Source organism: Urocitellus parryii, chromosome 5 (assembly GCF_045843805.1).
Source record: "Urocitellus parryii isolate mUroPar1 chromosome 5, mUroPar1.hap1, whole genome shotgun sequence".
NCBI classification, from domain to species: domain Eukaryota; kingdom Metazoa; phylum Chordata; class Mammalia; order Rodentia; family Sciuridae; genus Urocitellus; species Urocitellus parryii.
In genome coordinates this window covers 175860502-175879464 of record NC_135535.1, presented here as the reverse complement: position 1 = coordinate 175879464, position 18963 = coordinate 175860502, and the positions used below count along the sequence as shown (strand labels likewise).

At 34.4% G+C, this 18963-nt stretch overlaps 1 protein-coding gene across 5 annotated transcripts in view; it reads right to left on the bottom strand.

Moving 5' to 3' along the window:
- Positions 1–18963, bottom strand: part of Hectd2 (HECT domain E3 ubiquitin protein ligase 2) — a 65522-nt gene that overhangs the window by 40919 nt on the left and 5640 nt on the right. For 2 of the 5 annotated variants that reach the window (XM_026397349.2, XM_026397348.2), the window contains exons 2-3: positions 12663–12718; positions 12099–12234 (exon numbers count right to left, since the gene is read on the bottom strand). In XM_026397349.2, the coding sequence (XP_026253134.2) occupies positions 12099–12234; positions 12663–12710 (184 nt within the window). In that variant the 5' untranslated portion in view covers positions 12711–12718. The remainder of the gene's footprint in view (positions 1–12098; positions 12235–12662; positions 12719–18963) is intronic. The other 3 variants (XM_026397346.2, XM_026397344.2, XM_026397345.2) reach the window with 2 other exon arrangements.

The window sequence follows — 18963 nt, the reverse complement described above, 5'->3', positions numbered from 1 at the left end:
TTAACTTATTAACTCACTGAGCACATATACACATTTTTATACCCACACATTTTTATTAATACCATGCTGAAGTAGAAGAAGAGTGAAATCTGAGTTAGTAAGAGAAGAGGATTTTGGCAGAGTCTGAATGGGGAAATTCTTATATAAGAAAAAGAATAATGCCAAGATCTGGAGAATTATATTGTGAGGTTAGGACCAGAGACCTAGATGGGATCTATTTTTGGTGCAAAAGGTAACTTGGACTGAAGAATAATGTAGAATGTTAACATACTATGTTAATGAAACTTGAGTCAGAAGGAAAGGCCAAATACTTTGCTCACATTAGTGAATGAAAGCCAAACTACAGGATGTGACATTCAGCTATTAAGAAAGGAAAAATAACAGCTCACAGCTGCTCTCATGTCCCTGAATATCAAGGCATTGTTTCCAGAGACAGACTTTTCTGCCTATTCTCACAGATGGTTTATTAAAATCTAATTCAAAAGAGAAAAATCAATAACTATGGTTAAGGAGATTAATTAAATCTCAAACTAATACCATAAATAGAACAAGCAAGTCTTTGTTCTATCATATGCAACTTTGTCTATAATATAGGATATTGTAATATACTGAATAAAGCAAAAATATATTTATCAGTGAAAACCTGTCATTTAGGTTTCATTCGGTCCATACTTGGGAACGCTTTGTGCTAAATTGATAAGCAGTAATCATTTTCCCTTTCTTTTAATACACTGTTGCCAAGTTTAGTTGGTTGCTTAGAAACATGAAGTAAAACACTTGAAGCCAATGTAAGAATAAGGACTGTGGTGCAGGCTGATGGTTTATCTAAAAATGTGAAGATCATAATACAACTATGTATAAGGGTGTAAGAATACCAGCCAAATTTTGCTGGCTCACTGTTTTCAAAGTCTGACTTTGATTGGAAACTAGTAAATATTGTTTTCCACAAACTTCAGTCACCAATATGAAGACTGGCATTTTCAAATGGCCACATGATTAGGGGACGGAAGATTGTTTCTGGATAGCTAGCACAGATGGCAACAGCAGGATTAGAGGAAATAAGAGACTCTAAGTAGATTGAGTGTTCAGTAGGAGAACCTTTTCCTCTCTACTGCTGGAGAGGAAATCTTGACATAAAAAGATTTGTGGCTGGTAAGACACTCTTACCATAAGCTTCATATGTAATGGAAAACACCAGCTTTAGAAATAACAGAGTAAAATCCTTCTGGTATCTGAGTTACTAAATTTGATAATCCTAGACAAGTCATTGAGTCTTTAGGCCTCAGTTTTGATGTTATAAAATGAAACAAAAAGCTTGAGTTAATTGCTCTTAAGGTTCCAAAGAAGAAATTTAAAGGCCAACTTGGGTGCTAATGGAACAGGTTTACTGAGAGTAGCTCAGCTTTTCTCAGCTTAATATATCAATGCTTCTTTGTTTTTTAAAATAGCCTTTTTCAACAAAAATAAACAACGACTGTGATTATTCAAAAACAAAACAGACTGATTAAACAGTTTGTAAGATACACTAAAAACTAATCGAAAAGCTTAAAAGAGTCCCCATTACAGTGATGTATAAATTGATCTGTAATAGACAAACTGAAGAAACTTGAAAACCTAAAATGTATAAGTCATCTAAAAACCTTATTTTAGTTATGTTTTTCCGTCCTACAATATGCTATTAGGAAAAGTTCTGAAGTAATAGTCAAACACTCTTGCCTTCACTTCACAGAAGAAGAAATACGATCAGTCAACAAATATATGAAAAAATGTTCAAAACCTCTAGCAAATAAAGAGATGCAAATCTCTTTCATCTCACTCCAGTAAGAATGGCAATTATCAAGAATACAGGTAACATTAAATGTTGGAGAGAATGTGGGGAAAAATATACACTCATACATTGCTGGTGGGGCTGAAAATTGGTGAAACCACTTTGCACAGAAGTATGGAGATTCCTCAAAAAACTAGGAATGAAACCACCATTTAACCCCAGTTATCCTACTCCAAAGTATATATCCAGAGGATTTAAAATCAGTGTGCTACAGTGACACAGCCACATCAATGTTCATAGCAGCTGAATTCACAATAGCTAAGCTATGGAACAACCTAGGTGCCCTTCTAAAGAAGAACGGATAAAGAAAATGTGGTATGAGCTGAGAAAATGTGGTATGAGCTAGGTTGTAGCTCAGTGGCAGAGCACTTACCTAGCACACATGAGGCAATGGGTTTAGTCCTTAGCACCACATAAAAATAAGTAAATAAAATAACTAAATAACCATCCATAACTAAAAATATTTTTTAAGAAAGAAAATGTGGTATATATACACAATGGGGTATTACTCAGCCATAAAGAAAAATGGCTTTATGACATTTCCCATAAATCGATGAATCTGGAGACTAACATGCTAAGTGAAATAACCCATTCCCCCAAAAAGCCAAAGGTCAAATGTTTTCTCTGATATGTGGAAGCTAAACCACAATAAGGGGCAGGGAGGGAAAGAACAGTAGTTCAGTGATTAGACAATGGTGACTGGAGGGAAAGAAGGGAAGATAGGCAAAGGAAAAACAGTATAATGAATCTGACATAATTTTCCTAAGAACATACATGAAAACATCATAGTGAACCTAACCATCATGTATATCCACCAGAGTGGGTCCTAACTAGAAGATATATGCCATGCTTGTATAATTATATCAAAATGGATTCTATGTCATGTATAACTAACAAGAATCAATAAATTTTAAAAAATCTATCTTCTTTTCCTGGATCTATATATTACATAGTAATTAAAAAATATGTCCATAAATTCTTTGATGCTCCTTCCATAAAAAGACAGAGTCTAATTCTCTTGCCTTTGAATATGGGCCAGTTTTAATGGTTCCCTGCTAATTAACAAATGTGACAGAAGTGATACTGTATGACTAGGTTGTAAAAGGCAATAAAATTTCTTCTTGGGCTGGGGTTGTGGCTCAGCCGTAGAGTGCTCTCCTAGCACGTGAGAGGCCCTGGGTTCAATCCTCAGCACCACATAAAATAAATACAGGTATTGTTTTTAAAAAAATTCTTCTTGGCTCTCTTTTTCGGGATGCTTAACCTTGGAAGTTAGTCACCATACTGTGAGAAAGCCATGAAGCTACACAAGTAGGTCATATATAGGTGATCTAGCCCTAAACTCATCTAAGGTCCAAGCCTACAGCAAGCATCAATGATCAGACACAGGAGTGAGCAGGTCCTTGGTGATTCTAGCTACCTCAGTCTTCAAGTCACTTCAGCCAATGCTCAGTAGAACAAAGATGAGCCATCCCCACTGATCTTCACCAAAATTACACATTTGTGAAAAAAAAGTTACTGTTTTAAGTCATTAAGTTTTGAGCTGGTTTATTATAATGCATTATAGACAACAGAATATGTTACCTTGTATAAGTCATGTCATCTCTCAGAATCTCATATTTCTCATCTATTAAACAAAGGAACAGATGGAGGTTTTTCAGGTTAAAATGGCATATCAAGGACGGACATTTAATTCCTCCAAAATTCCATTAAAATTATAGCAAAAGGTTTGTTGTTTTAAAGACAAATCTTCAAAAACAACAACAGACAGGCAAGAAAGTCAGACCCTAAAAAGTAAAAAGAAGCTAGAAAACACAGACAACTATTAACACTCACTTAAAAGACCTGAAACAGCCAAATACCAAGCCTCAACAAGGAAAGATGAAAAGTAACTTGTTTAACACTGCAGATTTCTTAAAGGAGACAGAATCTGGATCTGTGGGTATAAATAGGGAGGCTAAAATAAAAACACAGGTGAAAACTAAATAAAACATTAGAGCCCTAAATTTTCTCCTTGTCCTTGGGTCACTATCCCTCCTCCATGCCTACTCCAAAGGAAGACTGAAATTTTATAATATTCAGAGAGGGTAAAACAGAGGTGCTTTGGGCTAGGGTAACACCAGACACAGATGAGATTGTAAGATGATACTATAACAGGAAATGAGGCAGTAACTAACTTAGTTGAATACTGAAAATGATCAATCAAATAAGAGATTCCAATCCCTCTTCCCCCAGCAAACAGATCACCTTGTCTCTGACCCCAAACGAGACTAGAAGAAACTTTCTTGGGGAATATGACACTTTCTTGGGAGTCCAAGAAGAAAAAAACTAAAGATACTTACCTTACAGTTCCCCAAAACCCTCCCATATTGTCCTATAATGAAGCTTATAGTCAACAAACTAGGCTTCAACTTCCATCATCTGTTTGCTCGCCTACTATTAACCCCAGGCAGAAAAGCAAGGATTATAAAACTTCTGATGAAGCCTTCAATATAGAAGGTAAAGATCAAAACAAACAGACAGAACTTGGAGCAATCAAAAATCATAAAGGGAGAAGAAAAATTAAAAAACATATAACTGATTTGCTCAGAGGGACAAAAGAACATGAAGTAAGATGATGCTAAAAAAGGAAATATTGAGTGAAGAATTCTTGATAATTAAAGACACGGAAGCAGAAATAAATACTTAATATAAGGGGTTTGAGAAAATTGTCTATACACGGAGCAAAAGAGAAAGGGAAAATGATAGTGGGGAAAATTAATAAAAACAGGAGTCCAGGACTGGAGTTATGGCTCAGTGGTGGAGCATTTGCCTCACATGTGTGAGGCACTGGGTTCAATTCTCAGCACCACATATAAATAAATGAATAACATAAAGGTCCATCAACAACTAAAAAAAAAAAAATTAAACAAAAGAGAAGAAAAACAGGAGTCCAGAGGTCATGCATTTGAAGTATAGGAGATCCAGAAAGAAAGTATAAAAAAAGCAGAAGTCATCAAAAATAATTTTTAAAAATTTCCTGGAAATGAAGGACATGAGCTGTTGATTGGAAAGAGCCTACCAAGTACGTGGCATGCAGGATTAAAAACAGACTCATGCCAAGGCACATCACTGTGCAATTTTCAAAACCCTGAAAAAAACAAAGAGTTCCACAAATTTCCAGACAGTAAGTTATAGAGACAGAGGCAGAGATACACCTATCATAGTCAAAGGACTAGGAATCACAGTGGCCGAAGACGAATTTCACTCTGCCCAGACTAGAACAGAGTGGCCTGAGAATTAGTTATCTTTGATGTCTGTTATCACCAAAATCCTGACTGCCTTTGTACTATTGTAGTATTGATAATTTGTACTATTATTTGTACTATTCTTTTCAACTGAAGATAGAATGAACAGATGAGCCTGGCCCAGATTTTGTTCTTATTCTTGGTGTGGCTTGCCAGTGGGCTGAAGAAGTTCCTTTTCTCCTTTTCTTGCTCTGCTATCTGAATCAGCTGAGGACACTCTTTTCCCTCACAGGTCTAACCTACAGTACCCTAAAAAGCTGGAGTACTGATGCTAAACAGCTAATACATAATACTTAATCAAATTAGCTCTGCCAAATGTCCCAGTAGGTATCCTTTGTTTCCCAGGATTCACTTGCAAGGTATCTATACAAAGGGGAATAGCAGCTTCCTCTGGACAGAAGAGTTTGGCAATACAATTGGGGTGGGTTCATTGAGGCTTCTAAAATACTGGTAGTGTTTCTTTTCTTGATTTGAGTGGTAAGTTCATGCATTTTAATTTTATTATTACTAAAACATACAGAATGTTGATTACATTCAAAATGTGTGACACATTTTAAATTTTAAAAAAACCCACACCATTAGTTGCTCTTGTGGTAAAATAGAAATCCTGCCCCATCATAATCCCTTCCCCAATCTACATGTATATTATATAAAGTATATAACTTACATAAATTTATATAGATTATATAGACTATATATAATCTATATAAATTATATAATTTAACATTATATAATCATTAGTTTTTATAAGGCATGAAATTGAATCCTTTTTAAATGCTTTTCTTTCATGTATGTTCATAAAACATGAATGAATGTTCTTTTATGGATTTAATTGTGAAAATTATAGAGTAGTTTTTTGTTTATTTGTTTTGATTGTTTTTTGTATTTTGCTTTTGTACCACGAATTGAACCCAGGAATGATTGACCATTGAGCCACATCCCCCAGTCCATTTTTTAATTTTTTTGAGACAGAATCTGGCTAAGTTGCTTAGGGCCTAAGTTGCTGCGGTTGGCTTTGAACTTGCATTCCTCTCGTCTCAGGCTCCTGAGCCGCTGGGATGACAGGCACATGCCATTGCACCCAGTCAGTAGTTTCTTAATAATACTATTTTACAGATAGGAAAATAAGTACAGAGAGGTTAAGTAACTTTTCTAGCATGGTACAATTTATAAGTTAGAGCCAGGATTCAAACCCTACCTGAGAAGTTAAAAAACTTATTTCCACTATCAAACAAAGCCCTAAACTTTCTACCACAAAGTAGAAATTAGTAAACTATAAAATGTCCAAAAAGTGAAAACAAAAATATTCACAGGGGATTAACCAAAATTAATATATTGGAAAATTAATCTTTTAAATAAAACTTAAGTGTGGAAAATATAATTATATATCTTATCATGCCAAATTTCCTCATTCGATAAATGAACAAATGAAGTCCTATAAGTAGCTGTTTAAGATCACACAGTTATTGGTAGCTGACTTAACATCTTGGTTCTTATTTGATATCATAACTACCAATGTGTTAAGTACCAGGCAGATAATAAATAGACAATAATCTTAAGGATCCCTCTATCAGTTCAGTATTTTGTTACTGCTTTTGACTACTGCAATAGCAGCAGGAAGCTGAAACAGGGGAAAAACCAGAGTGCATTAGTCATAACAGGTGGTATTTATATCACTGTTTATAGGATGACTTTTCTGAACATTTAGCAAAAAATAAAATTAAAGGTGGGAGGGATAAAGGAAGAAAGGGCAGGGGAAATCCTTCTTACTCATAAGACTTAAGCCACCAGAGCCAAGTAAAACACTATATTCATTGGTTTTTAGAGATGGACATAGAAGTTCAGTGATATGTGTGTTATAAAACATGAATGAATGTTCTTTTATGGATTTAATTATGAAAATGTGCAGATGTTTCAATAGAAGTTTATCTTTAATGAAACAGATGACTTGTGCTGGATTATCTTACAGAATTCATTACAGCTTTAAAATGGGTTTTTCATTCCAACAGGGTAAACAGGCAGAAACCCAGAAAAAGTGCCTCTCAATCATTTCTTCATTCAGTAAATTATTTACCAAGTACACACTACATGTTACACACATGCTAGGTTCTGGATACAGATAGATTCAAAACTTGAGATCATAAATGTATTTCCTCTTGGACACAACAATTCCACGTCTAGGAATATTCTATAGATATACCTGCAGATGAACAAAATCATTGTGGTCTTGTTTACAATAAGAAAAGAATGGACACAACTCATTTCTTTTAGTGGGGTCTGAGAAAATAAATTATAATACATTGAATAGAATGGAATATCGTTGTGAAAAGAATAAGGAAGCTTTCTATGTATTGATACAAAAAGATTTCGAATGCACTAACTAAAAAGAAAACAAGGTGATGGATAATGTTTGTACAGTTACCTTATCTTTAAGAAAAGGAGGAAAATGAGAATACATATATTTGCTTGTCTCTGCATAAAGAAACACAGGAAAGCGTACAAGGTATAGCAGGAAAGAATGTGATGGTGAGACATTTGAAACATACTATGTTTTTATATTATACAGGGTGCAGTGGTGCACACCTGTAATCCTAGTGGCTTGGGAGGCTGAGGCAGGTGAATCGTGGGTTCAAAGCCAGCCTCACCAAAAGCAAGGCACTAAGCAACTCAGTGAGACCCTATATCTAAATAAAATACAAGATAGTGTACGGATGTGGCTCAGGGTGGAGTGCCCTTGAGTTCAATCCCCGGTAGTCCCCACCGCCCCACACACAAAAACATTAACTTTACTACTAAAAAAGATAGCTCTTTCCCTCTACAAAATAAAAGCTTAAGGAGCACAAAGATTAGTGAAGAGATGGATAAGTACACCAATACATGTAGATATACCTCTCATGAGGAATAGTTAAAAGCCAAATCCAAGGTACTCACTCTGCTCTAGGGAAAGATTTCAGAGATTTAGTCTAAAATCAATTCATTTTTCCAAGGAAACCTGGAGATGGGGTCATTTGAGGTCTTAGAGATTCTTCTAGGGTAGGAATCTTAAAGCAGCAAGTCCTCCCCAGACAGCAAGCACATAACAATCTCTGTGCTGGGTTACTAACAGCTTGTTTCCTTGTCTGTCCCTCAAGTTGCTTTTAGAGAAACTGTGAAACCCTGTGGTACTGTACCTTCAAACAGATCACAAGACCACCCGGTTCTTCTCTTGACTATTTCAGAGGAGCAAAATAATGCCTTTCTCCAGGGTGTATAAAAACTGCAGAGTTTATTATATCAAATCAGGGCTTTGGTAGAGTACACACGAAATGAGCTGAGCTGGGAATGAAACACTGCTCTCAAGGTAAATGTCAGAGTTCATGTCGACCCTTCTGAAGTACCAAGAATGGGAAGGTATTTTAAAAGGTTTGAGAAAGAATTGCTTTGTTTCTTTTAAAGATGTTCTGTGGCATTTAAACATGTTTTAAGTTAGTCTGGAGAACGGGCACAATAACTTTAGAAAGGAAAATACAAAAAAGTAAGGGGAAATGTAGTGTTACCCCCCACCACTACACTCCCCAACTCTGCATTACTTATCTTCTAGATTGTTTCTCTGAAGATGTATCATCTCTAGCAGCTGTTATAGTAGGTAAAACTCCTACACTTCTCAGATATTTAAAAGGACAGCCAACTTGACAGGCATACCTACCCATGTGATCCTACAGGGAGGAAAGGCATCCCTCAGCTGTTAGGTAAACCCACGCTGGGCTTTTGCAGCTTCTCTAATAACACTTGAAGATCAGGAGAGACAAGCTGTTAGAGAATACCCAGCATAGGTCCTGGTACCAAAGAAGGAGGAGGAAAATTGTAATAACTGCCAGGAATGATGTATTTTTGAGGAAATAATCTTATTGGCAAATAAGAAAGACTTCCCAAAAGATCAAGAAATTACAGACTTGGTTATATGTGGATGATTTAGTCTTAAATTCTCATCAATAAAAGAATTCTTTACGTGGCATTACATTCTCTTATTCTTTTATATTTTCCTTAAAAAAGTTATTATGCCTCTTTTCAGACTTATTTAAAACATTTTTATGAACATATGAATACACTTTAATTCAGGTGGTATCCAGATGGAAAAGGTAGGAGAAGTTAGCTCCAGAAGTTGTAAAAAGGCAAAAGATGTCTCCTGAAAGGTCTATTCATCTACAGTGGTATATGTAAATACTCCAAGTTCAGGTGGAGGCTAAGTCCAAATTTCACAAGATTGGCCCAGATGAGAGAGAAAAAGAAAAGTAGTAGCAATTCAAGTAGGTAGACCATATTCAGAGTCAATGTTTACTCAAGTATACAAGCTAAGTTCACAGATCAAGATATTCATATAGACAGAATGAAGTAGTTATAAATCAAAGGTAGACTCAAAGGCTTAGGAATCTGAACAAAAATCCAAAACCAAGGTTATGATTCATTTCTTAGACTAGCTATTATTCTTAGCAAATATACATTTCAGTTTTTTTTTAGGATCCTAAAACTCTGTTGCAAGTTGAACTTTTCCCCTACCTCTACAAAAAAAAGACATGTTGCAGTCCTAAACCTTAGAACCTGTAAATGCAACCTTAAAAAAAGATACTATCCAGGCAAAACCTAATCACACAAGTTCTTTAGAAGCAAACAGTTTTCTCCCATTGGTTGCAGAAGACAAAGTCAGAGACTAAAACCATAAAAGGGGATTTTGTTGCCAGCCTTAAATGAGTAAGCTTTGATTTTTTTGTAAGACCCTGTGATAAGGCCTGTGGCAAGAAACTGTGTATGGCCTCAAAGAGCTTGTCCTAGATGCCAGTCAGACCAGGCAACAGGATGTCAGTCTTACAATCACAAAGAATGAATTCTGCCAATAACCTGAGGTAGCTTGGAAAAGGATTCTAGCTCATAGTCCAGACCAAACAACACCTTGATTTTATCCCCGTAAAACCCTGAGTAAAAACACTCAGTCACATTCATCTTGACTTCTGACCTAAAGAGTTGTGAGCTAATGAATGAGGATTGTTCTCAAGACACTAGGTTATGAAAATTTGTTATGCAACAATAGAAAACAAATACAATAAGGATTCTAGTATCTGTTCAATTTTATGTGATTGTTATAAGGCTTAAAGAACAAACTTGAAAGTTTTCTATAAATTATCATGCAAAAAAGTCATTAATTATTATCTAGTTAATGTCTAAAACAGAAATCATTTCTCTAAACTATGCTCCCACATCAAATATGCTCATTTTCTTCATTTCTCTGTTTCTATAATGGTACCACAATTATAGGTTTGTTTTACTGAGTTGTGGGTTGGGGAACTGTGACATAGGGGCACTGGGACCTCCAGTAAAACCTAATTGATGGAGGGGGTGGAAAGAGAAGTAACAAGGAAAAAAGAAGTTATCAAAGGCAGTTTCATTAATGAGGTGACATAGATACTAACCTAAAAGACTACAGAATTGACCTGCATTAGCTTGCAGTGTCAAACAGAAAATCTGCACAAGAATAATTTATGCCATATGTAGGTTATTGACATAAGATAATTTACCAGAAAATATATTCTTAAACATTTCTAGGTGTTTGTCTAGAATGTGAGGAGGATTCAAACCTTTACAGGTTCTTTTTATAGGGTTAAGAGGCACTTAGAAGTGTTCAAATAATGTATGTTTCATATAATAAAACAATACAGAGTTATAAAAACAAACATTAATAATACACACCCAATCCTACCTCCCTAAGAAAATCATTAACAGAATAGTGGGCACCCTTTCATTCTCAGAATATAAAAGATTTCCTTCAATTTAAAAAAAAAACTGGAATCATATTCTACATATAACTATATAATTTTTTTTATTCTACAACTTAAAAGTACCAGACAATGTATTGTGAGCATTTGTCCTAGTCACTTTATATACATATCACATTCTTATTAATAGAAGTACAATTTTTATAATATAGACAAACATAATTTCTCAATTCATTTTAATTGCTTCAAATACTATTATAAATAATGTGCATTCTTTCCTTGTATTTTTGCATATATGCTACATTATTTCCTTAGACTAAATTCCTGAAAGTGGATTTACTATGTCAGTGAGTACATGCACATTACAAATTCTCCTGCATACTCTTCTAGTACTTTTATAGTTTTAAAAAATCTAACTTCATTATTTTTGAGAAGTTAGTCCATTGGCCTAATTCTACTTTTGTGAATAATTTAATGCTACTTACATACAATACTTTTTGCTGATCTATCTATTTGGCTTTCCTGGTGCCAAAACTATCAGTAGTATATCTTTATAATATGTGGCACTACAAAATAATGTACACCCTAATTATTTTGTCTTATATCCTCTCAGACATTTATTCTTAAAAATCAAATATTGAATCATTTTGTTAAATTTCCCCCAAAGAACTATTGAAAATTTTACTAAATATAGGGAATAAATGGATGAACCTAAAATCTTTATTATTATTTATAAGTCTTTCCGTTCAAACCATCTTTTAATCTTTTGAAAAAGTTTTATATTTTCTCTATGTAGGTTTTGCATACTTCCTTTTAGGTTCATTTCTAAGCAACTTATGTATTTTCTATCAAGTCTTTTAGTTGGTTACTGCTCAAACATAAGAAATCTACTAAATATTTATATTTACACATTGCATAATAAAGACACATAAAATGTATTTTATATTTACATATTTATTGCATTTATATTGTATGTGGATTTCTAATCAAACTTTTAAAAATTATTCATGAGTTTTCTATTTCATTCTTTAGGTAACTATCACCTAATAATAATAATTTTGCTTCTTCTTACAAATATTTACATATTTTACTTACAAATAGCATATTTTACTGTGCTATTTGTTTTATTTGCTTTTATTGTATTAACTAGATCTACCAGAACAATACTGAATAGATTAAAATCTACATTTTAAATAGTTTAATACTGTAATATACTTTTGGCCAAGACATACTGACCATTACCATTCTTGATGTTAGGGGAAACAAGATGTGTAGGTGAACTTTTATTTTCAGTGGCTTCTTTCTTCTGGCTAACACTTGAAGCAAAACCGCCCAAAGTGGAAATTTGGCCTTTGGCTCCTCTGTCCAAACCCTAAAAACAAAACAAGTTAAAGTTGTAGCTTAATTTCTATTACTTATGGGTAAGTTATTTTATTGCAGAAATAAAATAACGTTTACAATATTTAAATTTGATAACAGATAGATGAAACTGACTTACTTTGCTAGAACCAAATTATCTGAAGTACAAAGGAGCCACATAACCTAACTACCTACTAACTGATAAAGCTTGAAAAGGTGGGTGATAACTATACTTACCTCAGAGAATTATTGTGAGGTTTAACTGAGATAAAGAATATAACTTCTTCCTTGATATCCACATTTTTATTCTAAAGGTAACTTTTCACTTTCATAATGAGGAAGAATTTTTTTCATATCCTATTACTTCATTTATCATGTTAACTTCTATTTACTTTTTTAGAATCAGCGCATACACCATGGAGCAGAAGCACTTATGCTCACCAAATATCCATGTGCTCTTCCCATGTTCCCCACACTCTTCAGAGTCATCTGTAATTCTAACAGGACACAAGTAAAATAATATCTATCATTTATGGGCCAGGAAGAACCAATGCATTTAATACTGGTGGACAAAATATCAGCTCTTCACTTCTCTTCTACTGTGACAATACTGGCTAAGAGTTGAGGCTAAAGGATCCAGTTTGGGTACCTCAGTGACTGTGGAGTATAATCACTGCTGACCAATATTAGATTATACCATAGTAAACCTCTACAGTTTTCAGACACTGAAACTTGGGGCTAATTTGTAACTGTAGCATAATCTATCATAATTTTGCTGTGAAGCTTTTTTGGTATTCACATTTCTAAAAACCAATCACTCTCATTTATTCTTATAATTTGTTTAAATAATTCCACATAAATTGTAACTGTTCTCTTTGGTTTGTCATGCTGCATTAGAAATTCCTTATTTATCACAGAGTTTGACATAACAGTGAATCTTGTGCATAGGTTCTGCACTTTAAAGTAAACCCACTACACTTTTATTTTTTTTAAAGAGAATAATATAGAAAAGAGCCCAGAGAGAATAAATTTAAGATACTATACACACAGAATTTAAAAGTTTCTAGACTTAAGAGACTTTTAGAAATCAGTTACTCTTGCCAGGCATGATGGCAAATGCCTGTAATACCAGTGACTTGGGAAGCTGAGGCGGAAAGATGGTAAGTTCAAGGACAGCCTCAGCAACTTAGTGAGACCTTGTCTCAAAATAGAAATAAAAAGGGCTGGAATTGTAACTCAGTGAAAATGTTATACACCAGGCTATACAGGCAATGACCAAACAGTCTCCATTTTGCCTTGACACTCCATGTCATGTAAGAAATGCTTCTCTCATGGGAACACCCTGTACCAATCAACAGTTACTTAGCATAGCATGTTTGACAACACAAAATGGCAATTCTTATACAATGTAAAATTGTCCTCTTTTTGGTTCCTATTTTTCTTGGACAATGTACCCTGTCAGAGAATGAATGTCTAGACATTAGTAACCATTCTTTATCTTGTACTCAACTAGGGTTCTTTTGACCCATTCCCCCTTCCACTTATGATTTTAGATTTCATGACATTTGTTTATGGTTTTGAATCATAGCAATAGATACTTATGATTAATATAGTTTTGGACTACAAAGGTGTACTCAAACCCTGGGAGGAGGTCAAAGGGTGTAGACTTGTAGCCTGCCCCTTGGCCTGCCCGTTGATGGATCCAGACCACCAACTGGTGAATAAAAGTTCCATCTCCTGCTTTAAGATCAACTTGGTGACTTATTGCAATCTTGCCATTAACAATAAAGTGCCTCTGAGTTCAATCCCAGTACCAAAAGAAAAAAACAGTAGCTAACTCTTATTTCACAGATGAGGAAATTGAAATTGTCTAAGACTCACCAAAAGTCACTTGGCTAACAAGCAACAGAAATGTGGGCACTAAACAAGAAGTTGAGAGATACTTCCATAAGTATATAGGTATAAATTTGTGTGTGTGTGTGTATGTGTGTGACATCTTTGGCTACTCATAGACTTTGTAGATATCTGTGCTATTTGTTTTATTTGCTTTTGCTTGTTTCTTGATTCTTGGCTATATTTAAGCTCAGTGAAGTCTGAGGTAATATTTTTACATTAGGATTTGTCTATATAATTCAGCCTATAAAAGTAAAACATACTATCTAAATGAAATGAAGTAGTCATATAATAGATGTGGGATATAAATCTGAAATCTCAGAATTACAGACAGCATCATCTAGGATCTTGGGCAGAATCTACAACATAATGGGTACTTTTTATTATAAATGTTTATTATAATGATAACTACATACTACAACAAATCATTTTTTGAGTGCTTATTATATCTTCTAATATACTAATACATTAAAATATTCCTGTGAAATATTTATTTATATCTTATTTTACAGATGGGAAAATTAAGATGCAGTGCCCAAGTTCAGAGGGCTAACAAATGGGAAGCCAGAATTTAAACCCCAGTCTAAAGACCATGAAGTCAGTACTCTTAAATTATCACATCCACAGTGTCTCTAGATATAGTAGCTATCACTCATTAAGGGCTTACCATGTTGGTTGGTATGTTAAATACATCAGTCTATTTTCATAACAACCCTTTTTGGTTGATATTATCTTCTCTACTTTCATAGATGTACTATCATTGAATGATATTTAATAGTTTTAGGAACAACTCACCTAACCAGAAGAAATAAACAGATGCACAAAAAATAAATGTACTTCAGAAAAACTTCTGATAGCCTATCAATCAAAAGACTCAATTCTCTTCTTTCCCTATCCTTTCCTTCACTTTGTCTTAATAAGAGATGGCTCCAAAGAATATTGGTTAGTTCACTTGTAAAATCTCCAAATAATAAAAAATAAGTATAATTCAATTAATGGTTATTCAACAACTATCAATTCCAATCTCTAGTAGATTTATATGCAGATTCATGAAGGTAAAAGAAAAAATTGAAAAGAGATAAATAAGACAGTGGTACATAATATTTCTATCTGTATTCTAGAAAAAAATCATTGCAGTAGCAGTCTAGGGAATATAGTGAAAGGAGTAAAACTAGAAGCTAAACCAGCTCTAATGCAAGAAATGAAGCCTGAACAGAGAGAGCAGTAGAGGGAATGAGGAATGGCAGCTTGGGCCTAGCAAGAACAAAATGGCCAAGAGCTATTTCAGGTATAAGTTTGAAGCATAATGAAAATGAGAGACTATTACATGTGGAGAGTGGTGACTTGGATTGTGAGCTTTGACTGCCTCAGGGTTGCATTTGTGCTGGAAACTTCCCGTGCAAAGGTGCAGTTCCAGATTACTGGGTTACTATAGTGACACCTGGCCTGCCGAAACCCTGTACAAAGGTATGGAGTTATATCAGTCTGGATCTTGAGCTCAGGCACCAGCTCCTGGGGAAATAGAATTCTGAGCTTAACAAGATAACCCTAATGTCTCACCAGTGCTGCATCCTTCAGTCTGCCCGCTTTGCAGAAACTTTCCCAACTTTTTGATGATAAAACCTATAATAAATGTGCTAATTTAGCTCTGGGTCATGTTCCTCCATCAGAGACGGTGTCCTACCTGGTCCCAGCTTTCTCTCTATACAGGAGTTTGTCTTTTTCAATCCCTTACCAGTTTCTGAATTAATGGCCGTGCTTGTCATGATAACTCCACAACTCATAAAACAAATAAAATGAACAATGCAAAATTAGTTATTGTAATTACTACATAAAATGTTTATGCTGTTTACAATATTGAACTTACTGAGTTTCAATTCATTGTCAGCCTCTGCCTAAAGTCAAGTCTACTATTTACTATTCCAGATTTATGTATTTTAAATATTCCCCATGAATTCTTAAAATACTTTTTTCTAGGTTTAAGCTAGAATATCTCATTATTTTGAAGTCTCTCAACTAAAATATTTTATATTGACTTTCTATGTATGCAAAATCCACCAATGAGTTCAGTTCTATGATGGATATAAAAACTACTTTTTTTTTTTTTAAAGAGTGGATAGCTTCCTGAGATACTAAGCAAAGGACTGGTGAACAAATATACAGCTATATGTTTTAAGTTAAAATTTAAAACTTTAAGATACCTCACTTTGCCAGCTTTTAGAATAACTGACCTAAACTACCAGTCAAGGGCGTATCGTATATGACACCTCAACTATATTTAGAATCCACAAAATAAATTATTTTAGTCTTGTTATTTGGTACAGATATTTCCTTTTTTATATTTTTATTCACAGTTCCTTATTAGGATGCTGGGTTACCAAATCAAAAGTGCTAACCTTACATCCTTCTATTAGGATGTGAAAAGTCAGCTACTTTCAAGGTGTGAACTTCCCTCCCAAACTAAATAGCACCAGCCCAAATGGAATTGCTTTCTTTGAATGACATAAATCATACCTTTCAAAGGAAATGAGGAAATAAGGATGTGAATTTTGAAATAAAAATTCTGTCACCAAAAAAAGTCAGAATGCAATTGATCTTAGTGATAGCTGATAATTAAGCCTACAGATATTAGTCTGGAAGCTCAGAAATAACAGTGTTAATTACCATCAGGAAGGCCAGATGGCATTAGAGATTTTATTCACTTATTTTGCAACACAGAAAAAGATGAAACTGCATCAAGAGATTATGCTTCTATAGTAAAATACTACTTTTGGAATGCATACTTGATGCAGTTACAGTTTTGCAACCAATTAAGAATCTTGCTGGTTTTTTTTGTTTGTTTGTATCCTGGATTGAACACAGTAGTGTTAACCACTGAGTCACATTTCCAGCCCTTTTTTTAATATTTTATTTTAAAACAGGATGTTGGTAAGTTGCTGAGACTGGTTTGAATTCATGATCCTCCTGTCTCAGCCTTCCTCCCCAACTACTGGGATTATAGGTATGTGCCACCATGCCTGGCTCTTGTCATTCTTTAATAAAAAACATGTGAATCAAAATCAAATTAATTTGAATATAAAAGGTTGTGAAGGAAAGTACCAATGCCACAGGACAGAAGCAGAAAGGGTTAGCCGACGTAAAACAGATTTTTAGCTATAGATATTAGTTTGTATGTAATAATATCATCTAACACCTGAGGGGCTTGCTTTGCACAAGACTTTTCTAAATGCTTTATATGTATTAATTAATTTAGACTTCATATCTACCTTACTCTCATATAACCTGTATGGGTTCTATTATTATTTTCCTCATTTTATACACAAAGAGTTACAATAGCAAAGCAGTATCATATTTGACACTTTAGAGGTTCTCTGGTTCACAATTTATAATGAGCACTTTCCTCCAATTGTTAAATACAGTCAAATTATTTGTGTGAAACATCCTGGATTAATAATGAATGGGAGACTAAGAAGAAAACTACATATGGCTTTGCAGCTAGGGGAAAAAAAAAACCCCACAAAACTCACTTTATAACCTACCCAAATTAGACAAATTCAAGGTATGTATGTATTTAGTGTTAGCCCTCCCTTTTTATCTTTTAAGATTTTCAACTTATTTTTGCTTATTATATGATTTTTTACACAGAATTTAGCTATATATTTATACTATAATATTAAAACCAGGGGCTGGGGTGTGGCTCAGGGGTAGAGTGCTTGCCTAGCATGTCCCAGACCCTGGGTTTGATCCTCAGCACCACATAAAAATAAATAAAATAATATTAAAACCAAATGATCAGAAATCCTAGAAAATATATTTCTCTTCCACAACAGTTCTAACTCTGGTAACAAAATTTTGAACAAATATGTTACTGGACTACATCCTTTTTCCTGAACTATAAGTACTGTTATAGATGGAGGTTCTTTGCACCACATGGTTCTTATACTTATGACCACAGATAGTGTTCAGAACAGGGGAAAGAGCATTTTTTTAATAAAAAAATCTCAATTATAAACACCTCTGTCCCTAAGAGCTACTTTATCCTTTGGTAAGGAACACGTAATCTGATTCTCAGATTCCTTTTCTGTGAAAAGGGGTTGTTGAGTGATTGTTATCTGCATTTTCTGACTAAATGACAGAACACATGGGAAAAAGCTTAGCACAGAGTAGGTACTCAACAGATATTATTATTACACACACACACACACACACACACACATATATATATATATATGAATGAAATACCTGAAAACATATTTGTCATCATAATATCCACCCTTTTCTTATTTAGAACATAATTAAGAAAGGGCAGAAGATTTTCCATAGATTGTTCCAAAGACCTATCTGGGAAGAATTTAGGTAAGTATACACAACACATACATATATATACACACACACAAACATACACAGATTTGAAATGCTATTGTCTTTTTAGATAAATATTTTTCTGAGAAAATTTGTCTAGAAAACTTGAGAATCTCTTTCTCTTATCCAGTTAGGTTCCATATTGTGTGGAGTCTTCCATCTTTACACTTCATCTCTGGTCACTACTCTCGGGGATGTACTCATCACCTCAGGCATGAACCACAAAGTTCCTTTCTTCACTTCTTTTTCCTCTCTTCCAGTTTAACTATATACTACCACTGATTTCATCATGTTGTTCCTCTATTTAAAGAATTCCAATGGCTTCCCATTAACCACAGGGGGAAAAAAAGTCCAAACTTCTCTGCCTAGTGATCTGGCTCCAGCCCCCATGCAATTTCACTTACCTCCCACAAGTTCCCAGCATGTTTCCATTGGGCTTGCTTTATGGCTCTCTAATTTTTCCGCTTAAGGCTTGTTCATGTTGTTT